The 24,567-nt window shown below is 43.9% G+C and overlaps 1 protein-coding gene across 4 annotated transcripts in view; it reads left to right on the top strand.

Moving 5' to 3' along the window:
- fancd2 (FA complementation group D2) overlaps positions 1-24,567 on the top strand; it is a 120,107-nt gene that overhangs the window by 27,725 nt on the left and 67,815 nt on the right. For all 4 annotated transcript variants that reach the window (XM_038812302.1, XM_038812301.1, XM_038812303.1 and 1 more), the window contains 7 exons: positions 6,074-6,109; positions 7,236-7,382; positions 8,953-9,087; positions 11,585-11,716; positions 16,286-16,393; positions 16,965-17,074; positions 18,468-18,528. In XM_038812302.1, coding sequence (XP_038668230.1) covers positions 6,074-6,109; positions 7,236-7,382; positions 8,953-9,087; positions 11,585-11,716; positions 16,286-16,393; positions 16,965-17,074; positions 18,468-18,528 — 729 coding nt within the window. The remainder of the gene's footprint in view (positions 1-6,073; positions 6,110-7,235; positions 7,383-8,952; positions 9,088-11,584; positions 11,717-16,285; positions 16,394-16,964; positions 17,075-18,467; positions 18,529-24,567) is intronic.

Here is a 24,567-nt window from a genome sequence, read left to right as displayed (position 1 = left end):
ATCATGGCTGATCTCATTATGGCCGCATCTCCACCATCCTGCCATTTCTCCATAACCCTTCAATCCATTAGTAATTAAAAATCTGTCTAACCCCTCAAATTTACTCACTGTCTCAGCATCCACCGCACTCTGGGGTAGCGAATTCCACAGATTCACGACCCTTCGGAAAAAGTAGTCTCTCCTCATCTGTTTTAAGTTTGCTACCCCTTATCCTGAGACTGTGACCTCTCATTCTAGGATGTCCCATAGGAGGGAGTATCCACTTCACGTCTACTTTATCCATACCTTTTATCGTCTTTATATACCTTAATTTGATCTCCTCTCATTCTTCCAAACTCCAGAGAGTATAGGCCCAAACTGCTCAATCTCTTCATAAGACAGAACCTTCATCTCTGCAATGAATCTAGTGAACCTCTTCTGAACTGCCTCCAATGCCACTACATCTTTTCTCACATAAGGGGACCAAAACTGTGCACAATACTCCAGGTACAGTCTCACCAATGCCTTGGACAGTTGCAACACCACTTACGAATGGATGGAAGGGTTACGGAGAAATGGCAGTATGGTGGAGATGAGGCCATAATGAGATTAGCCATGATAGTATTGAAACGTGGAGCAGGCCTTGAGAAGCTAAATTGAGTGCTCCTGCAACAACACTTCCTTATCTTATACACTATTCCTTCAGCTATAAATGCCAACATTCTATTTGCTTTCTTTATTATCTGCTGTACCTGCATGCTAGTTTTCTGTGACTCATGCACGAGGATACCCAGATCCCTCTGCACCGGAGCACCCCAAAGTCTCTCCCCATTTAGATAACTTTCCGTTCCATTTTTCCGACCAAAATGAATGACCTCATACTTATCCAAGTTAAACTCCATCTGCCACATTTTGGGCCACTCATATCCATTTGTAAGGTTCTTATTTCCTCATTGCAACTTACTGCCCCATCTATTTTAGTGTCATCTGCAAATATAGCTATCGAACCTTTTTATCCTGTATGCAAGTCGTTAATATAGATTGTAAATAGTTGAAACCCAAGGACCGAATCCTGTGGCACCCCATTAGTTACATTGCTATTCCAGAAAAAGACCCATTTATCCCGACTCTCTGGTTCTGTCCATAAGCCAGTCTTCTATCCAAGTTAATAAATTCCCTTAACCTCATGTGATCTAACCTTGTGTATCGACCTTCTGTACAACAACTTATTAAATATCTTCCGGAAGTCCAGATATACTAAATCTACAGGATCCCCATTATCCACTTGGCTTGTTATATCTTCGAAGAACTGTTAACAAATTGGTATTATGGGTCAGGGTTTAGAAAACTCCAAAGTATATCATGGAGTTAACCTGACCTACAACTGTTTATTGATTGTGGTTACGATGAGCACAAGAGCCTTCCTTTCAGATGTTATTCAACAGAAGTCTTATGCACTTGTAATCAAAAAACAAGCTTTATTCTATGAATTTAGTTAACACTTTTATAAATACATGCAGTAAACACTTTTATCAACGACAAACATTGATACCCCACACGGCTACAATAATCTATGGATAACCCTTAATGAATTCCCCCTAACTGTTCCAATTTAATAATGAGATCCCAGAAACCCCTTTTCAAAGGTGTGGCCCAGCACACATTACTGAAGACCTGGTGTTAAAAGCCTTGTTTCCTTTCCAGAACAGCAGGTTTGAATTCGTTCCAGAAAACAATTATTTCTTTTAAGTATCAAGTGGTCTGGAAACAGCTTTTAAAATGAAGATAGAGAGACAGGCCAAGATACTTCTCTCTCTGAGTACAGCAGCCAAATGTGAAAATGAAAGCAAAAACTCAGATCCACAAACCAGCCCCAAACCAAAGTGAAGGGGAAACCAACTCCCACAGCACAGACCCAACCACACAATGACTTCACTGAAGCCATGTGATAAGACAAAAACATTTCTTGAAGGGACACTCACATGACATTGGTCAAAGATGATTTACCCTTCATCAAACCAGGCTGACTGTGATGGGTTGCGTTTTGACTTTCCACATGTCCTGATTTTACTTCCTTAATAATAGATTCTAACAATCCCCTAAAAACATAGGGGGCACGGTAGCACAGTTGCTTCACAGCTCCAGGGTTCTAGTTTCGATTCCCGGCTTGGGTCACTGTGCGGAGTTTGCACTTTCTCCCGGTATGGGTTTCCTCCGGATACTCCGGTTTCCTCCCACAGTCCAAAGATGTGAAGGTTAGGTGGATTGGCCATGCTAAATTTCCCTTAGTGTCCAAAAAAGGTTAGGTGGGGTTACAGGGATAGCGTGGAGGTGTGGGCTTAGGTAGGGTGCTCTTTTCATGGGCCAGTGCAGACTCAATGGGCCGATTGGCCTTCTTCTGCACTGTAAATTCTATGATCAATGTTAAACTAACTGGTCTGTAATTCCCTCTCTTTTTAGAAACAAATTTCTAATTAAGGGGCAATTTAACGTGGCCAATCCACCTACCCTGCACATTTTGGGTAGTGGGGGTGAGACCCACGCAGACACTGGGAGAATGTACAAACACCACATGAATGGTGACCTGCGGCTGGGATCGAACCCGAGTCCTGAGCACCATGATGCAGCAGTTAACCACTGTGCCACCGTGCACTCCTTCTCCCTTTTTGAATAAGCATTATTCATTAGCATTTTTCCAATCCACTGGAACCTTTCCCGTGTCCAGGGAATTTTGGAATACTAATACCCTAGGATGCCGGCCATCAAGCCCTGGAACCTTGTCTCCCTTCAATCCCAATAGTTTGTTGAGTGCTGTTTTCCTATTGATGCTGATTATTCTAAGTTCCACCCTTTCTATTACCTCTGAATAACCCATTCCTATAGAGATGGTACTAGTGTCCTCCACCATGAAAACTGAGGCAAAATGTTGATTAAGCATATCCTCTATTTCTATGTTCCCCACTATTAGCTCTCCAGTTTCATCTTCCAAGGTTCTAACGATCACTTGGAGACTCTCTTCTCTTTTATACACTGATGGATGCTTTTGCTATCCTTTTTGATATTTTGCGCTAGTTTTCCTTTGTGATTTACCTTAGCTCTCTTTATTACTTTTTCAGTAACCCTTTTTTATGTTGTTTATCCCTTTCATCACCAGCAAAGGTACACCTCCTCCTTTTCCTTTAAATCTGTTGTTCCAAAATACTGAGTACCCTTGGATGTTCCGTTCCCAGACCTGGTCTCCTTGTAATCATGTCTCAGTAATCACCACCAAACCATATCCTTTTGTCTTTATTTGCGCATTTAACTCATTAATTTTGTTCCGAGTGCTTTGTACATTTAGATAAAAGCTTTTAAATTTGTTCAATTGTCAAATTTTGATCACTCTTTTACAATTCCTTGTTGCAAAAAGATATTCACCCATTCTGGCCCTCACCTTTATTTTCTGGTAACCATCTGCCACATCACTAACCTGCTCTCCTACCACCTTTTGTTTCCTAATTTTCCCTGCAACTGAACCCCCCCTCCCTGTATTCAGTTTAAAGCCCTATCTACAGCTGTAGTTATGCGATTTGTTGGGACACTGGTCCCAACATGATTCAGATGCAGATCGTCCCATTGGAGCAGGTCTCTCCTTTCCCAGCACTGGTGCCAATTTCCCATGAGTTCAAATCTATTTCTCCCACAACTATCTTTAAGCCACGTATTCACCTCCCTAATCTTATTGACCCTGTGTCAATGAGTTTGTGGCTCAGGTAGTAATCCAGAGATTATTACCATTTTGGTTCTGCTTTTTAATTTAACTCCTAGCTGTTATTGTGGAATCAGCCCAGTATTGGTTAGCATTCAGCCTCCCTATCTCTTTGGTTCACAGCAACACACTTCAAGTAAGCATTTGACAGTGACACAAAGGGAATGGGCTTTGTCGAAATGCAGCACAATAATTGACCAAACTGTATAGTGACAGAGCAGCTTTTTGATTTTTGTACCTTTTAAGCACTCTGAACCACGATGAAGAGCATGCTCCTTTATAGATCACATAATTCCTACATCAAAGATACATGTCACACATAGGACATCATCATGTGTTTGTCCCCAAATCCTTTGAAGACCGTCTGTTTATGTAAACAGTTGTGGTAGTTTACACCAAAGCTATTTCCTGAAACTCTTTAGAAAAATAAGCATCATTAACTATTACCTTTCCATGCTGCAGTCAATGGATCATCCGACCTACATTTATTATCCGAACCACTAAAGTTGCATCCTAATCACTCATGGCTGACATCATTACTGTCACTTATTTCACATGTAATATTTTTCATATCTAATCTACAAATTGTAAAAGCAGAAATAAGCCATCCTGTTTATCTTGGAAAGTCTGTCGCTCTATTATAAGTTTGACTGTTGACCCTCAACTCTCCAGGGTCTCCAACAAGAACCCCTCTTTTCTTTCCACCGCAAACTACCTGACTCCGTAACGTCTGCATAAAGGCAGTAATAATGTTGATCTTGAACTCTGAAATTGTGCGGTCAGCTGTTTTTATAAATAGACCAATGTACAAGGAAACATTTGCCTACAGAATAATAGATGCCAAATAAAAAACTTGCAAGTATGGTTTTCTTTTTGGAAAGGCATCTTAAGTCCAAAGTAAAGTAAGGTTCATTATTTAATAATTACGTGCCTCTCTGCGGCATCTTACCAGACCCGGTGTCTGTCAGATATTTCTCAGTGGTAGAATTGTTGAGAGTAATACATCCCTCATAGCATAACGTGCAGCATTAGAGAGTTCTAGTAAAAAGAGAATTAAAAAGTAGAAATGGGGATTCTTCATTTTATTTCAATTTAAATTTTTCTAATTAGCTCCTGCCTTCCTAGAAGACACTGGGCTGGATTCTCCAGTCCCCCAGCCGTGTAATGGTGGTGGGATTCAATGTTCCGCTGCTTGTTAGTGTAATTTTCCCATTGAAGACACCCAGCGCCGCCGGGAAACCCGCAGGCGGGGGTACGCCGCTGGCGGGAACAGGGAATCTCAATGGCCGGAGAATTGCGGCTATTGACTCTTGTCGGGGCACAATTCTAAGGATGTCAGCATCCTTCCTGCTTTCTTTGCTTTCTCTTTGCACCCGAGCCTAAATCCTGAATGTTCTCAGGATATTAAAAAATGGGACGGAACTTCGGCAGACAGCGCCGCGGAGCTCAGTCGCCATCCTTGGGAAGTGCTTTTCCAGTTTGACGGAATGGAGTGTGATCAGCAGCAGAGCTATAACTGGTTTCATCCATGTTTTGATGAGCCAAATGTGAAGAGGCCTGTGTCAGTGCCTTTCCCACTGCTGCAGCTGGGTTTGCTTAACTCTAGGTGTCCTGGGATTAAATGTGAAACTTGCCAGTTCTTTATAGTTTGAGTATTGCACCACCTATAAAGTCAAACAGAATCTAGCCACTTATGAGGAGACTTTTATCCCTGCTTTAGTACTCAATGCCCAAGAAGCCCAAGATCGCGTATACTTTGTCAACCACTCTTTCAATATATCCCTAGGCGCATGCACCCGCCCCCCCGCCAGATCCTTTTGTCCCTGTACACTCTTTAAAACTGCTATTGAGACTGTATTGCCTTGCTCTATGCCTTCTGCCAAAATGCTTCTGAGACTTGCATTCACATTGTACGTTTTGAGACCCCAGAACGTCCCAAAATACTTTCAAACTAATAAAGTACATTTGAAGTGTAATTACGTCAATAATGTCGGAAGCATGGCAGCGAATCTATGCACAGCAAGCTCCCGCAAACAGCAATGTGACAATGTTTTTAGTGATGTTGGTTCAAAGATTAACATTGGCCAGGACACCGGAGAGATCTCCCATGCTTTTCTTTGCATATTGCCATAGGATCTATTTTTCATTTCATGACCACCCGAAAGAGCAGGCGGGGCCTCAGTTAAACACATCACCCAAAAGACAGCATCGCAGAGAGTGCAGTCTTCCGTCAGTTTGCACTGGACTGTCAGCCAAGATTTTGTTGCCACCTCTCTGGAGTAGTACTTGTATCTAAGATAGCCATGTGAAAGAAAACATAAAGACTGATATCACTTTCTCTTGCAGGCTATTGAAATTGCAGATTCTGCTGCTGAGCACAAGGTAACTATTTCCTACCGCTATCTACGGTTTCTGGTAATTTTTGCAAAATTTCCGCATTTCAGAATAGATCATGTAGGTTAACTGTGTCATATGTTGGCGTAAATGCCAGTGAACTAAAAGGGCAAGCACCTCATTAGAGGCAAATAAGCTGCGTTAACCTGCCAAGTATAGTCGATAGGGTTCTTATTTCATCTGTTAAAAAAGATTATAAACAAAGGGGGGCTCATTGGCTTTGCTCTTTATGAAAGTGATGGGAAATTAATGGAATACAAAATTCTGACAAAGCATGGAGCATTTATTCAGTACACAACCATGGCCATGGAAGGGGAGAATCTTACTGGAACCACATCTCCAACTCTGTGAGGGATAGTGGCTTCACACCTGAAAGCATTATACAGCCCGGAAGTAACTGTCTAAATGATTGCAAGACCATGTTACTGAATGCATTTTTTTTTCCTTAATCAGGTGATAGGTGAGGAGCTTGAAGTGAGTGCAAAATATTGGTGATTATAAAGAGCAAACGCAGGCAGATTATCACTCACAGTCTTTCAAATTCCAGTATGAAAAAACTACTCCTCACAGGTGGAGCCATTTGGATCATTTTCCATGTGCTGCTTCTTTGTCAGAGCTATCCAATTAGTTTGACAAAGAGTCATCCGGACTTGAAACGGTGGCTCCGTTCTCTCTCCACAGGTGCTGTTGGGTCAGCTGAGATTGTCCAGCATTATCTTTTTTTTTTTGTATCCAATGAGTTTCATTTCCTTGACACTTTTTCCCCATCACGCTGCAATTTTGTTCTCTCCCAATAGTCATCCAATTCCATTTTGAAAATTATCTGATCTGCTTCACATTCCAGACCACAATAATTTTCTGTATCTAAAAGCTTCACCTTAGCTTGCCTCCAATTATTTTGTCAACCGCCTGAAACATACCTCTTCCTTTCTGGCACGATTTGCTGTAGTTGGAAACCTGGGATGCAAAGTGATTGCTTCTGTACTTAATAAATGATCGTACAGTGAAATGCTTCTTTCTGTGGTGAGCCAGGGGATGCAGAGATCTCCCACTCTTTTGCCGTTAAAGGTACTGAGCTGCTGACATTTTGTCATGTTTTTGTTTCCCTTGGAAGGTTATAGATCTGTTGGTTCTCCTGATCCTCCACACAACCAGCACAAGCAACGGCAAAAAACAAGTGGAGAAACTGCTTCGTAGCAAAATCCGTCTCAGCCATGTGGGGGATCAGCTTTTGCAGGTTGCATTCAGGAGTCATGCTCTGGTTAGTGCCACCAGTTCACTGTAGACATTATGTACTCTGCTGTTGGGGTGAGAAACCTTCTGCTGAAATCTGAGATGGTCACTGTTCCAGCAGCAGAAGTTATGTTTGAGCCAGGCCCAGCTTTCAATTTTTTTATTGTATGTCTGCATGAGCTTCTTACCTTTTCTCTTTGCGGCAACAAAGACATTTATGGAGGTGCCCACACTCTGGATCCTTGTAAAACACGATGAGAGGTTTATTAAGAGATGGTGCTCACACGATCAAAGATGGTGAACTGCAGAAGCCTGCACAAACTGCACATCACGTAACGCATAATCAGCAGGAATGCATTCCATCAGACCATAAGACATAGGAGCAGAATTAGGCCACTCAGCCCATCAAGTCCGCCCCACAATTCAATCAAAGCTGATATTTTTCTCATCCCCATTCTGCTGCCTTCTCCCCATAACCCCTGATCCCCTTATTAATGAAGAACCTATCTATCTCTGTCTTAAAGAGATTTGGCCTCCACAGCCTTTTGCAACAAAGAGTTGCACAGCATCACCACCCTCTGGCTGAAGAAATTCCTCTTCATCTCTGTTTTGAAGGATCGTCCCTTTAGTCTGAGATTGTGTCCCCTTGTTCGAGTTTTTCCTCCAATTGGAAACATCCTCTCCACGTCCACTCTATCCAGACTTCACAGTATCCTGTAAGTTTCAGTAAGTTCCCTCATCCTTCTAAACTCCAACGAGTACAGACCCAGAGTCCTCAACTGTTCCTCACACGGCAAGCTCTTCATTTCAAGGAATATTCTTCTGAACCTCCTCTGGACCCTTTCCAAGGCCAGAACATCATTTCTTAGATACAGGGGCCAAAACTGCTCACAATACTCCAAATGGGGTCTGACCAGCACCTTTTACAGCCTCAGAAGTACATTCCTGGTCTTGTATTCTAGCCCTCTTGACATGAATGCTAAAATTGCATAACTGCCGACTGAACCATTATGTTTTTTTTTATACATTTAGAGTTACCCAATTAATTTTTTCCAATTGAGGGCAATTTAGCGTGGCCAGTCCACCTACCCTGCACATCTTTGGGTTGTGGGGGTGAAACCCACGCAGACACGGGGAGAATGTGCAAGCTCCACACGGACCAGGAGCGAACCTGGGACCTCGGCATTGTGAGGCAGCAATGCTAACCACTACGCCACCATGCTGCCCTAGTAACCATTATGTTTTAACGTTCTGATTCAATGCTTTAATATTAAAAGCTTAACAACTCTGGATGATTTAAAGCTGTCACGTTTCGTAATTTTATCACCGTGGTAGCAAATTAGCTAAAACCAACAATCCTTCTAATAACATGAGAAAATAAAAACATAAGTTGAAGTTGTACAGCATCGGCCATTTGTGAGAGTGTGATTCTTCCTAACTGAAGACTAATATCTATTTTGCAGCCCCACACTGACTGAGGCAATAAGTTTACTAAAAGCTTTGATTATTAGCACATTGTGGTATACACTATTATTTTGCTGCAGCTATTCCCTACTGTCGGAAGTTCTTTGCTAAAATATCCCATGATTTATTTCCAGGTTGTCCGTGAGTACTTTCCCTCTGTGCTCTATTTGGCTCAGATCCTGTTGAGATCTCCAGATGGGAGTATGGTGTCATTTGGCAGTCAGATGTATAAACATACCTTTATGACATTTGACTCCTACTGTCAGCAGGTAAGAGAAGTGACTGTGTGTGTGTGTTTGTCCCTCCGCTTGTGAGGAGCTGACTTTTTCTGGAGCATGGTTTTAGTGGCATCTTCTGATTTCTCACTTGGGCAGTCGATTTGTTATGTATGAACCTAAACAATGATTATAATTGATTGTAAGAAGCATCATAGTCAAAATCTGTCCATTGTCACATGCAGGGACTTCATTTTTCGAGCAGTGTTGTTTGTGGGAGATTGCTGTGTGCAGATTGCTTGCCATGTTTTCTACATTACAATGGTGACTAAACTTCGGAAGTGCTTGCTTTAGTATGCCCTGAGCTCCTGGAAGATGCTAGAAAATGCAAGTCTTTCTTATCGGGTAGTGATTAGAAACAGGAGCACTTCTAGCTATTTATTTTTTCTACCCATCTCTAACCTTGGGAGATAGACTAGATGTCACCCCACTCCTGTATGTATCTGCTAACTCCAAACAAATTATGGATTGAACCTGGAACCATCCTGGACTATGTAGCTTTGTTGCATTTATTATCTGATAATTTGTACTGGCAGTCCTTAAGGGCATGGGAGCCAAATGTTGGTGTTACTGGCGTAAATCAGTTCTGCATAATTAAGAAGTGGACCAAATCTCGTCACTCAATATTTCCGAGTCACTGTTGTAAAATTATTCAAAATTCTCTGTGTACATTTGGGTAAATACAGGAGGCAGCCTGGTGCTGGGACCAGGAAATTGTGGTTCGGTGACACTTAAAGGGATGTGTACAATTAGGGAATGTGGCGAAATGGAGTGACCAAAACAAGCTTTGCAGCCATAGGATGAATTTAAAAGAATGAATCCTCTTATGAGGACACTTAAATTAACTTCTCTGTAACACAGCACCTAACAGCTAAGCACTTTCAGACATGATGATTTCTGACCATAGTACATGATGGAATATTGGGCACTTTAAATTAAATAATTATTTTAATTAATTATTATGAAAAATCATTATAATTCTGAAGCACTGTCTGCATACAGGAATGCCCCAGCCCAGATTGTGTTTTGCAGGGTAATCTGTGGCAATCTGGTAGAGCAGGTATCAGCTAAATTTCCCGAATCGTTATGTCCCAACTACATAATTTCGGATGGCTCAATTGCAGCACGGACTACATAGCGCAGTTTTGTCTCTGCTGTCTGGTTCTTGCTAATCTCCTGCAGTACTGGCCTCTTTTTAGTGAGCACAGAAAGAAGTCTTACAGCACCAGGTTAAACGGGTTTCTTTGGAATCGCTAGCTTTCGGAGTGCGGCTTCTTCATCAGGTGAGTAGCTCCTTCGTTAGGACTGAATAGATGAGTGGGCAGCATGGTAGCATTGTGGATAGCACAATCGCTTCACAGCTCCAGGGTCCCAGGTTCGATTCCGGCTTGGGTCACTGTCTGTGCTGAGTCTGCAAATCCTCCCCGTGTGTGCGTGGGTTTCCGTCCGGGTGCTCCGGTTTCCTCCCACAGTCCAAAGACGTGCAGGTTAGGTGGATTGGCCATGATAAATTGCCCTTAGTGTCCAAAATTGCCCTTAGTGTTGAGTGGGGTTACTGGGTTATGGGGATAGGGTGGAGGTGTTAGCCTTGGGTAGGATGCTCTTTCCAGGAGCCGGTGCAGACTCGATGGGCCGAATGGCCTCCTGCACTGGAAATTCTATAATTCTAAAACTAGTGATTCCATAGAAACCTGTTGGACTTTAACCTGATGTTGTAAGAGCTTCTTATTGTGCCCACCCCAGTCCAATGCCGGCATCTCCACATCATGGCTACCATCCTTTAGTGAGGGCCATGAAGAATCCAGCATGGGGTTTGTAAAGTCAAACAGAAAGTAACTATTTACAACAATATGTGCACTGGGCTAGTAGTTCACTACTGGTTGCCTCTCTAGCCGGTACCACACTGGCCAACTCTAAATATACAGCTGCACTGCTGCCCCCACATCAATTGGGGAAGCTCATGTTCCCCAAGAACACGGGGTAACCAATTGTCCCCAGCCAATAGGATCCGGGCAGGTTCTAACACCTCTGAACTCTTGCTTATAGAATCATAGAATCCTCCTGAAATTGTGCTTGGATACTTTTCCCCTTCCGGTTGTCGCTAGACTATGACTAGTGTCCTTGATCAGACTATGGTAGTGTCAGCTACAACAAGGAGTATCTGAATAATATTACAGTATTACAGAGTTGGAGATGAAGACCTAAAGCAACAAAGTTGAAGCGCAGCTTTGTGTTCAAGCTGGCATTGTTATATTGTAATGCTAATTGACAGGTGCTGTTGGGTCACTGGCTAAGAGTCCAGCACCTATTACAAAAAGCAATGACCTCCTGCATTTTGCTGTGAGGAGTTTTTAACATGTTTCTTGACATTTAATCAAGATGCAAAGAAGTGTCATAACAAATGTCTTAAATTTGCTCAGTCCCATTTGCCATTCAATTATCACACTTTGGGAAATCCAGAGAGCATTTTGATTTCTGTATCTCTGTGCAGGAGGTTGTCGGTGCGCTGGTGACTCACGTGTGTAGTGGTTTCACTACAGAAGTGGATATCTCACTTGATGTGCTGATGGACTTGGTCTCCCAAAGTTTATCGACAATGGCTGTTTATGCCATATTTGTCAAGGTAGGTGGAAGGAATTCTGTGGCGAACTCTGTTTTGCATTTATTTTCAAGAGAAGCAGTTAAAATGTCGAGGAGTCTGGCTTAGCTAGGAAAGTTCCAATTTCAATATACCGGTGTCATGTGCTGTAGAAATAAATAATATCCATTGTGCCTCACTCCCGTGAGTTTACAATTTGAGTTGTGTCTTTGCCACATGTAGCAAAATCTATGAAATAAAAGCAGAAAATGCTGAAAAATTCAGCAGGTCTGGCAGTATCCGTGGAGATAATGTTTCCTGTCCATATGACCTCTTCAGAGCTAAAGAGAGGGAGAAATGTGATGGATTTTATATTGTTAACGACAGTGTTGAGGACCATAGAAGGTGCTGATAGTGGCTTAACGGTAAGATATCAATGTGTTAATAGCAGAATAAAGGTCGGTGCTCAGTGAAGCAAAACTGAAGAACAAGTGACAGATGGCCCATTGGGGGATGGGGGATTGTATTTTTTTTCAAAAGATGAAGATAGAGGAGAAAGTTGTTGAGCGGGTTGCATCTAAACTGGAGGGGCACCGATATCCTGGCTGGGAGGTTTGCTAGATTCACTCAGGAGGATTTAAGCTAGTATGGCAGGGGGGGTGGGAACCAGAATGTGAGCTTAGAAGGTGTAATAACTGAAGGGAAAACCGAGAACCAAAAAAGAGAACAACATCACCCTCAAGCAGAGCAAAAACGATGACAAGTGTGAAAAGGGAGGTGGCCAATGCAGGATTGACGGTTTTGTACCTAAATGTGCGTAGTCTACGGAAGAAGGTAAATGAGCTTGTTGCGCACATTGAAATTGGCCGGTACGATGTTGTGGGCATCACAGAGATGTGACTGCAAAGGGATAAGGGCTGGGGTCTAAACATCCAAGGATATGTGTCCTATCGAAAGGACGGGCAGATGGGCAAAGAGGGCGGGGTTCCATTGTTAGTAAGGAATGAAGTTAAATCGATAACAAGGAGCGATATAGGATCAGAAGGCATAGAATCTCTGTGGGTAGAGTTGAGGAATCGCAAAGGTAAAAAGACCCTGATGGGAGTTATGTACAGGCCCCCTAGTAGTCAGAATGTGGGGCAGAAAATAAATCATGAGATAGAAATGGCATGTAAAAAAGGCAATAATACAATAATCATGGGGGACTTCAATATGCAGGTGGACTGGGAAAGTCAGGTTGGTAGTTGTCCTCGGGTGAATCAGGTGAGCCTGAGGAAGGAGCACTGCTCCGAAAGCTATGTGATTTGAAACAAACCTGTTGGACTTTAACCTGGTGTTGTAAGACTTCTTACTGTAAAGGAAGATAGGAAGAGTTTTTTTCAATAAATAAAAGGTAAGAGACAGGCAAAAATAGACATTGGAGCACTGGAAAATGTGGCTGGAGAAGTAATAATTGGAAACAAAGAAATGGCAGATGAATTGAATAGTTACTTTGCATCAGTCTTCACGGTGGAAGACACCAGTGGGATGCCAGAGCACCAGGAGAACCAGGAGTCAGAGGTGAGTGCAGTGACCATTACTAAGGACTACCACCCCAAGATTCTAAAAGAGATAGCTCAGGAGGCATTGGTGATGATCTTTCAGGAATCACTGGAGGCAGGAAAGGTCCCAGAGGACTGGGAAGTGGCTAATGTAACACCACTGTTTAAGAAGGGAGGAAGGCAGAAGACGGGAAATTATAGGCCGGTTAGCCTGACTTCGGTTATTGGTAAGATTTTAGAGTCCATTATTAAAAATGAGATCGCGGAGTACTTGGAAGTGCATGATAAAATAGGACTGAGTCAGCACGGCTTCATCAAGGCGAGGTCATGTGTGACAAATCTGTTACAGTTGTTTGAGGAAGTAACAAGGAAGTTAGACAAAGGAGAACCATTGGATGTGATTTAGTTAGATTTCCAGAAGGCCTTTGACAAGGTGCCGCATAGAAGACTGTTAAATAAGTTAAGAGCCCATGGTGTTACGGGTAAGATCCTGACATGGATAAAGGATTGGCTGACTGGCAGAAGGCAGAGAATGTGGATAAAGGGGTCTTTTTCAGGATGGCAGCCGGTGGCTAGTGGTGTACCTCAGGGGTTGGTACTGGGACCACAACCTTTCACAATATACATTAATGATCTGGAGGAAGGAACTGAAGGCACAGTTGCTAAGTTTGCAGACGATACAAAAATCGGTAGAGGGGCGGGTAGTATTGAGGAAGCAGGTGGGCTGCAGAAGGACTTGGACAAGCTAGGAGAGTGGGCAAAGAAGTGGCAGATGGAATACAATGTGGAAAAGTGTGAGGTTATGCACTTTGGAAGGAGAAATTGAGGCATGGACTAATTTCTAAATGGGAAGATGCTTAGGAAATCAGAAGCACAAAGGGACTTGGGAGTCCTTGTTCACAATTCTCTTAAGGTTAACGTGCAGGTTCAGTCGGCAGTTAGGAAGGCAAATGCAATGTTAGCATTCATGTCGAGAGGGCTAGAATACAAGACCAGGGATATACTTCTGAGGCTATATAAGACTCTGGTCAGACCCCATTTGGAGTATTGTGAGCAGTTTTGGGCCCCGTATCTAAGGAAGGAAATGCTGGCTTTGGAAAGGATCCAGAGGCGGTTCACAAGAATGATCCCTGGAATGAAGAGCTTGTCATATGAGGAACGGTTGAGGGCTCTGGGTTTGTACTCGTTGGAGTTTAGAAGGATGAGGGGGAATCTTATTGAAACTTACAGGACACTGAATGGCCTGGATAGAGTTGATGTGGAGAGGATGTTTCCGCTTGTGGGAAAAACAAGAAGCAGAGAACACAATCTCAGACTAAAGGGATGATCCTTGAAAACAGAGATGAGGTGGAATTTCTTCAGCCAGAAGGTGATGAATCTGTGGAACTCTTTGCCGCAGAAGGCTGTGGAGGCCAAATCACTGAGTGTCTTTAAGTCAGAGATAGGTTTTTGATCAATAAGGGGATCAGGGGTTATGGGGAGAAGGCAGGAGAATAGGGATGAGAAAAATATCAGCCATGATTGACTGGCGGAGCAGACTCGATGGGCCGAGAGGCCTAATTCTGCTCCTACATCTTATGGCCTTATTGTCTTATGGAGGAGGCCCCATTGGGAGCAGCAAATAGAATAAACCAAATTGAAGGAGGTGCAAGGGAAACGCTGCTTCGCCTGAAAGGAATGTTTGGGGCCTTGGACAGTGAGGAGGTAACGGGGCAGGTGTCAAATCCTCTGCAATTGCATGGGAAGGTGTTGTGGGAAGGGGATGAGGGGTTGGGGGTGAGGGAGGAGTGCATCAAAGTGTCACAAAGGGAGTGGTCACTGTGGGAGACTGATGGGTGTGGTGAGGGTGAGGTGTGTTTCTTGGTGGCATCATGGTGGATTTGATGAAAATGGCGGAGGATGATCCTTTGAATGCGGAGGCTGGTGAGGTGAAAAGAGGTGGGGTAAGGACTCTATTCAATTCTCTCAATTTCTCCACCTCCGTCACATCTATTCCACTGATGCCACCTTTGAAAACGGTGCATCTGACATGTCTGCCTTTTTCCTTAACTGAGCTTTCCCACCAATTTTAAAAAAAAATTTAGAGTACCCAATTCATTTCTTTCCAATTAAGGGGTAATTTAGCATGGCCAATCCACCTAGCCTGCACATCTTTGGGTTGCGGGGGTGAAGCCCACGCAACAAGGGGAGAATGTACAAACTCTGCACAGACTTTTCAACCCACCAGCCTCCGCATTCAAAGGAACATCTTGCATGTTTCCTCCAACTCCAGCATGATTCCACCACGAAACACATTTTCACCTCGCCCCCTCTGTCAATGCTCGTAGGGACCGCCCCCTCTGTAACACCCTGATTCACACTTCCATCATCCTAAATCCCTCATTCCCTTCCCAGATAACCTTCTCATGCAATCGCAGAAGGTGCACTACCCACCGTTTAATGCATGCAACTTTATGAGGGTTTAATGCTCGGTAGGTTTGCAAGGTTCTAAATCAGATAAGGGATGGAGCTTGCAAATGTTTCATTTTATGAATTACATTCTCATACACAGAAATGATGAGGGTAGTCCAGGCTTCTGCAATAATCTCTCCTGAGCTCACACCGATCCTTGACCATCTATCCTGCTCCACACCCTTTCTTCAACTAAAACTCACCATATTTCTACCTCTATTCAGCTCTGAAGAAGAGTCCTACAGATTCAAAATGATAGTTCTGCCCCTCTCCCCCTCTCTCTCTCTCTCCCCCTCTCTCTCTCTCTCTCTCTATCTCCACAGATGCTGCCAGAACTGCTGAGATGTGCAGGTTATGTGGATTGACCATGCTAAAATATTCCCTCAGTGCCCAACAATGTGCAGGTTAGGTGGGGGTTACAGGGATAGGGTGAGAGAGTGGGCCTAGGTGAGGTGCTCTTTCAGAGGGTTGGGGAAGACTTGATGGGCTGAATGGCCGTCTTCTGCACTGTCGGTATTTTTCCAGCATTTTCTGTTTTGATATCCAACAGCTGAAGTGCTTTAAAATAGTCATAGTGGCGACTGTTATTATGTCATACGGAAATTTGTCTTTTAATTAACAGGGTATCTTGGATTACATGGACAACCTGTCTCCCCAGCAGATAAGGAAGTTGTTTTATGTCCTGGGCACATTGGCTTTTAGTAGAGGCCAGGATGGCAGCCACATTCAGGTAAAGGAGAACATCTAAAAATCTCAGAAGACTCTTCAGCTTCTCTTGCCTGTACCCCTGTGCTCGTTTGCATGTTTGGATCAATGGTTTGATTGAAATCATAGAATCATAGAATTTACAGTGCAGAAGGAGGCCATTCGGCCCATCGAGTGCACCGGCTCTTGGAAAGAACACCCTACCCAAGGTCCACACCTCCACCCTATCCCCATAACCCAGTAACCCCACCCAACACTAAGGGCAATTTTGGACACTTAAGGGCAATTTAGCATGGCCAATCCACCTAACCTGCACGTCTTTGGCCTGTAGGAGGAAACCAGAGCACCCGGAGGAAATCCACGCACACACGGGGAGAATGTGCAGTCTCTGCACAGTGACCCAAGCCGGGAATCGAACCTGGGAGCCTGGAACTGAGAAGTAATTGTGCTAACCACAATGCTACCGTGCTGCCCAAAACAAATCTGCATTTGTGTCGGCATTATAAGTTTTTCTTTGTGCACATGGACCAGTCCCTGCAGTAATGTTTCATGTTAACTAGAGGGATTGCTAATAGTTGCTTTGTCCTATTCCACAGGATGACATGCACATTGTTATCAGGAAACAGCTGTCTAGTACACTGTCCAAATACAAGCGCATTGGGATCATTGGGGCAGTCATGATGGTGGGCTGCATGGCTCATGACAGGTATTATAATATACATATCGTCTAATGCTTAATGATTGCTGTTGAACAAGTGGATGGGTGGCTCTTTTTCATTGTTACTGATTTTTGCAGACATTAGCCTCCTAAAGTTAAATTCACCAGTGACCTTCTTGTGGGACATGCTTTCCTTAGCCAATACAACAGCCAGCAGTGTGTCTCACAGGCATTGAATGTGCTTTGTCAGCCATGGATCAATGGGAGTACTCTATCTGAGTTGGCTGGACGGCTGGTTCGCGCTTTGGAGTGACGCCAACAGCACGGGTTCAATTTCGATACTGGCTGAGGTTATTCATAAAGGCCCCATCTTCTCAAGCTTGCCCCTCGCCTGAGGTGTGGTGACCCCCAGGTTAAATCACCACCAGTCACCTCTCAAAGCGGGGAGCAGCATATGGCCCTCCGGGAGTGTGGTGACATTTACATGAGGGGGTGCTGCACTTCAAAGATGCCGTATTTCGTACAAGACTTTAAATCAAGGTCCTGTCCGCCAACATAAACAATTCCAAAGCGCTATATTGTAGAAGCGCAGGGAAATGCTCCCAAAATGTATCTCTTAACCAATACCCTAAAACAGTTAATCCTGTCATTGTGTTATTGCTGCTTGTGGGACTATGATGTGCACAAGTTTCTATTGCAGTGACTTCACTTCAAAAGTACTTAATTAGTTGTAAAGTGCTGGAAATATCCTGGAGTTATGTAGGTGCTATATAAATGAAAGTTCTTCCTTTCCTTTTTTCACTTGGATGTGGCAGAGACACTGCGTGAAAGTACAATATATCCGGCATGGTGTATATGTGTGAACACAGTTGATGCCAATGATGCCATTCGTAGCAAGTTCTCAGTTTCTAAAAAAATTGTTTGTGTGATGTAGGCGTCGCTGGCAAGGCAAGCAGTTGTTGCCCGTCTCGAATTGCCCTTGAACAGAGTGACTTGAAGGCCATTTTCAGATGACCATTTAGAGTCAACCACATTGCTGTGGGTCTGGAGTCATGTATAGGTCGGATCGTGGTGGCAGAATTCCTGTCCTAAAGGGCATAAGTAGAGATGGGTTTTTAACGATAATCGACGATAGTTGGCATGGCCACCATTGCTGAGCCTAACTTTATATTCCAGAGTTTATTAAGCCATTGTCAGGAATGAAAATAAGTGGTTTGTTCTTTATGAGTTTGTATTTTGTAGATTTGATACTATACAATGCCCATTCATGATGTATTTATGTGGCGCCCGTTGTAAAGCTCAGGAGGAATTATAACTGCATAAACCAACTGCAGCTGGATTCTGTATACAATTTCAAAGCATACTATGAAATTGTTAACCCTGTAGCTAGATTTAAACCCACGTGCCATATCTAAATTCCTGAATGTTGCTTCTTTTTCAGAAGTAAAGTTGAACCCATATCATCAGATTTGCCATCAATGAGCAAGGAGTCATTCAGACAGGTATGACCTTACTTTCCTGTCTTCAGAGTGGCAAAACGCTGCTTGACTGAGAACAAGCCTTACTTTTCTCAGGTGTCTGCTACTGGGTACATGTGACCAATCCAAAGTGACGTGACTTGCAGTGTTAAGTGAAATATTTTCCTCTTCCACTTTTTTCATTTATTTGCAACAATGATGTTTGTATTGAGCACTTGGTGTTTAAAATGTTTCTGTTACAAAATATTATGGAATCAAAAATACTTGTCACATTATGTCATAGAGCTATACAGCACAGAAAAGAGGCCCTTCGGCCCATCGAGTCTGCACAGCCACCCAGCACCAATCTAGTCCCATTTTCCAACACTTGGTCCACAGCTTTGTATGCTGTGCCGTGTCAAGTGCTCATCTAAATGCTTCTTAACTGTTGAACCCTTTCAGGCAGCGTGTTCCAGATTCCCACCACCCTCTAGGTGCAAAGATTCTTTTGTCAAATCCGTTTTAAAGATCCTGTCCCTCACTAAATCTATTCTCCCTGGTTATTGATCCCTCCACTAAGGGAAAAGGTTTCTTCTTATCTGCCCTATCTATGTTCTTCATAATTTTGAACACCTCAATTAGGTCCCCCCTCAACCTTCTCTGCTCTAAGGAGAACAACCCCAGCGAAACAAGCCCCTCTTCAAAGCTCCAATGCTCCAGCTCAGTCAACATCCTGGTGAATCTCCTCTGCACCCTTTCTGGTGCAATCATATCCTTCCTATAGTGTGGCAACCAGGGCTGCGCATGCAGTGGCCTAACCAACGTTTTATACAGCTCCATCATAACCTCGCCGCTCTTCGATTCAATTCCTAATCCGTGCTACTTTGGGCAGCACGGTAGCACAAGTGGTTAGCACTGTGGCTTCACAGCGCCAGGGTCCCAGGTTCAGTTCCCCGCTGGGTCGCTGTCTGTGCGGAGTCTGCACGTTCTCCCCGTGTCTGCGTGGGTTTACTCCGGGTGCTCCGGTTTCCTCCCACAGTCCAAAGACGTGAAAGTTAGGTGGATTGGCCATGATAAATTGCCCTTAGTGACCAAAAAGTTTAGATGGGGTTATTGGGTTACGGGGATAGGGTGGAAGTGAGGGCTTAAGTGGGTCGGTGCAGACTCGATGGGCCGAATGGCCTCCTTCTGCACTGTATGTTCTAGTATAATCTAAATGCCTTATCTACCCGTCCTGCTGCCTTCAGGGATCTTTGGACATGCCCCCCCCCAAGGTCCCCCTGGTACTCTGTACTTCCCTGCGTCCTACTGTTTAATGTGTATGCCCTTGCATTATTAGTCTTCCCAAAATGCGTCACCTCACCCTTTTCAGGGTTAAAATTCCATTTGCCACTGTTCTGTCCATCTGACCAACCCATATGTATTGCCCTGTAATCTAAGGTTTTCATCCTCGCTATTGACCACACCTCCAATTTTCTTGTCATCTGCGAACTTGCTGATCATACCTCCCACATTCATGTCCAGATCATTTAAATTAAAAAAATATATACAGGAGGAAGGGCTTTGGCAAAACTTTTATTTAATGGAATATGTCTATTAAATGCTTACCTTTTAACATTTTTGAGTTGCCTATTTTTCAGCAACTTTTTTTAAAATTTAGAGTGCCCAATTCTCTTTTTTCCAATTAAGGGGCAATTTAGTGTGGCCAATCCACCTTCCCTGCATACCTTTGGGTTGTGGGGTGAGACCCACGCAAACATGGGTTTTTTTCAGCAACATTATTACTGACAGTCTGGTGTTATGATTATTTCATAAGAGGAAGAAAGAACTTGAAGTTATAGTGTGTTTTAGGATTGCGCTCAGAAACATCCCCAATACGCTTCACATTAAATAAATGGCTGTGAAATTTTCATTGTTATGAGTTGATGCTGACTGGGACACTGGGAGAACATAAGAAAATTAGGCAAATTATGTGCTCCAGTTCTAGGCTGTTAACTGTCTGTTCCTGTTTAAATTAAGTCCCGACTTTCTGAATCCAAGGTGGGAATGCTGCCCACTGAATCAACTGATATTTTAAAACCAAAAATATTTGGTCAGAAAAATAGATTTTATTTCCAAAGCAGCAATGCAAGTTTACAATAAATCATTCCAAAGATAGAATCATAGAATCGCTACAGTGCAGAAGGAAACCATTCGGCCTATCGAGCCAGCACTGACCCTCTGAAAGAGCTCCCCATCTAGTCCTGCAACCCTGTATCCCCCACCTAACTGTTGGATACTAAGGGGCAATTGAGCAGGGCCAATCCAGCTAACCTGCACATCTTTGGACTGTGAGAGGAAACCGGAGCACCCACACAGACACGGGAGAAGGTGCAAACTCTCAAGGCTGGAATTGAACCCAGGTCCTTGGTACTGTGACTTAGCAGTGCTAACCATGCGCCACCGTGGTCTAATCTTTGACTGCAGTTGTACCCTAAGCCTGGCTAAGCTAACATTTATTGCCCATCCTAATTCACCTTGAGAAGGTGATGGTGCGCTGCCTTCTTGAACAGCTGCAGTCCATGAGGCATAGACACCCCACATTCCTGTTCAGGAAGGTCCAGGATTTTGGCTCAGCAACAGTGAAGGAACAATGATACAGTTTCAAGTCAGGATTGTTTGTGACTTGGAGGGGAACTTACGTGGGTGTTCCCATTGACCTGCTGCCCTTTGTGGTGATCCCAGCTGATTTTACATGGAAACATACATAGAAAATATAAGCAGGAGGAGGCCATTCGGCCCTTCCAGCCTGCTCCACCATTCATTATAAACGTGGCTGATCATCAAGCTCAATACCCTGATCCCCCCCCCCCCCCCCCGATCCTTTGGTCCCCAAGAGCTATATCCAATTCCTTCTTGACATTACCCAACATTTTCGCCTCTACTAGTTTTGTGGTAGTGAATTTCACGACTGAATTTGCTACTGGACAAGTCCAATCCCTGGGTGGACTCTGGCCAGATAGATCCTAACTTGTATTTTTTGTTTAGAAGCGTGAAGGATGGCTACTGTTGGAGTCACAGAGTCTAGCTGAACTTTTAACAAAACAATAAATCATTGATTCAACAACAAAAAGAACTATATTACATTACTCCTTCATGCACAACTTTGCTTTTACAGATATATACAAATTAGTAAGGATAGATAGATAGATAAAGAAATACAGCACAGAACAGGCCCTTCGGCCCACGATGTTGCGCCGAACTTTTGTCCTAGGTTAATCATAGAATTTTGGACAATTTGTCATGGCCAATCCACCCAACCTGCACATCTTTGGACTGTGGGAGGAAACCGGAGCACCCGGAGGAAACCCACGCAGTCACGGGGAGGATGTGCAGACTCCACACAGACAGTGACCCAAGTCGAAATCGAACTTGGGACCCTGGAGCTGTGAAGCAATTGTGCTATCCACAATGCTACCGTGCTGCCCTTAAGAAGTTAACCTACACTCCCTTATTCTACCCTAATCCAAGTACCTATCCAATAGCCGCTTGAAGGTCCATAAATTTTCCGACTCAACTACTACCACAGGCAGTGCATTCCATGCCCCCACTACTCTCTGGGTAAAGAACCTACCTCTGACATCCCCTCTATATCTTCCACCATTTATCTTAAATTTATGTCCCCTTGTAATGGTGTGTTCCACCCGGGGAAAAAGTCTCTGACTGTCTACTCTATCTATTCCCCTGATCATCTTATAAACCTCTATCAAGTCGCCCCTCATCCTTCTCCGTTCTAATGAGAAAAGGCCTAACACCCTCAATCTTTCCTCGTATGACCTACTCTCCATTCCAGGCAACATCCTGGTAAATCTCCTTTGCACCTTTTCCAAAGCTTCCACATCCTTCCTAAAATGAGGTGACCAGAACTGCACACAGTACTCCAAATGTGGCCTGACCAAGGTTTTGTACAGCTGCATCATCACCTCACGGCTCTTAAATTCAATCCCTCTGCTAATGAACGCTAGCACACCATAGGCCTTCTTCACAGCTCTATCCACTTGAGTGGCAACTTTCAAAGAACAATGAACATAGACCCCAAGATCTCTCTGCTCCTCCACATTGCCAAGAACCCTACCATTAACCCTGTATTCCGCATTCAGATTTGTCCTTCCAAAATGGACAACCTCACACTTGTCAGGGTTAAACTCCATCTGCCACTTCTCAGCCCAGCTCTGCATTCTATCTATGTCTCTTTGAAGCCGACAACAGCCCTCCTCACTATCCACAACTCCACCAATCTTCGTATCATCTGCAAATTTACTGACCCACCCTTCAACTCCCTCATCCAAGTCGTTAATGAAAATCACAAACAGCAGAGGACCCAGAACTGATCCCTGCGGTACGCCACTGATAACTGGGCTCCAGGCTGAATATTTGCCATCCACCACAACTCTCTGTCTTCTATCGGTTAGCCAGTTTGTTATCCAACTGGCCAAATTTCCCACTATCCCATGCCTCCTTACTTTCTGCATAAGCCTACCATGGGGAACCTTATCAAATGCCTTACTAAAATCCATGTACACTACATCCACTGCTTTACCTTCATCCACATGCTTGGTCACCTCCTCAAAGAATTCAATAAGACTTGTAAGGCAAGACCTACCCCTCACAAATCCGTGCTGACTATCCCTAATCAAGCAATGCCTTTCCAGATGCTCAGAAATCCTATCCCTCAGTACCCTTTCCATTACTTTGCCTACCACCGAAGTAAGACTAACTGGCCTGTAATTCCCAGGGTTATCCCTATTCCCTTTTTTGAACAGGGGCACGACATTCGCCACTCTCCAATCCTCTGGTACCACCCCTGTTGACAGCGAGGACGAAAAGATCATTGCCAACGGCTCTGCAATTTCATTTCTTGCTTCCCAGAGAATCCTTGGATATATCCCGTCAGGCCCGGGGGACTTGTCTATCCTCAAGTTTTTCAAAACGCGCAACACATCTTCCTTCCTGACAAGTATCTCCTCAAGCTTATCAGTCTGCTTCACGCTGTCCTCTCCAACAATATGGCCCCTCTCATTTGTAAATACTGAAGAAAAATACTTGTTCAAGACCTCTCCTATCTCTTCAGACTCAATACACAATCTCCCGCTACTGTCCTTAATCGGACCTACTCTCACTCTAGTCATTCTCATATTTCTCACGTATGTGTAAAAGGCCTTGGGGTTTTCCTTGATCCTACCCGCCAAAGATTTTTCATGCCCTCTCTTAGCTCTCCTAATCCCTTTCTTCAGTTCCCTCCTGGCTATCTTGTATCCCTCCAGCGCACTGTCTGAACCTTGTTTCTTCAGCCTTACATAAGTCTCCTTCTTCCTCTTAACAAGACATTCAACCTCTCTTGTCAACCATGGTTCCCTCACTCGACCATCTCTTCCCTGCCTGACAGGGACATACATATCAAAGACACGCAGTACCTGATCCTTGAACAAGTTCCACATTTCACTTGTGTCCTTCCCTGACAGCCTATGTTCCCAACTTCTGCACTTCAATTCTTGTCTGACAGCATTGTATTTACCCTTCCCCCAATTATAAACCTTGCCCTGTTGCTCGCACCTATCCCTCTCCATTACTAAAGTGAAAGTCAGAGAATTGTGGTCACTACCTCCAAAATGCTCCCCCACTAACAAATCTATCACCTGCCCTGGTTCATTACCAAGTACTAAATCCAATATGGCCTCCCCTCTGGTCGGACAATCTACATACTGTGTTAGAAAAGCTTCCTGGACACACTGCACAAACACTACCCCATCCAAACTATTTGATCTAAAGAGTTTCCACTCAATGTTTGGGAAGTTGAAGTCGCCCATGACTACTACCCTGTGACTTCTGCACCTTTCCAGAATCTGTTTCCCAATCTGTTCCTCCACATCTCTGCTGCTATTGGGGGGCCTATAGAACACTCCCAACAAGGTGACTGCTCCTTTCCTATTTCTAACTTCAACCCATATTACCTCAGTAGGCAGATCCCCCTCGAACTGCCTTTCTGCAGCTGTTATACTATCTCTAATTAACAATGCCACCCCCCCACCTCTTTTACCATCCTCC

The sequence above is a fragment of the Scyliorhinus canicula genome, chromosome 11 (assembly GCF_902713615.1).
Source record: "Scyliorhinus canicula chromosome 11, sScyCan1.1, whole genome shotgun sequence".
Classification (NCBI taxonomy): Eukaryota; Metazoa; Chordata; class Chondrichthyes; order Carcharhiniformes; family Scyliorhinidae; genus Scyliorhinus; species Scyliorhinus canicula.
The sequence above is the reverse complement of the archived record's forward strand: the minus strand, read 5'-3'. Positions and strand labels throughout refer to the sequence as shown.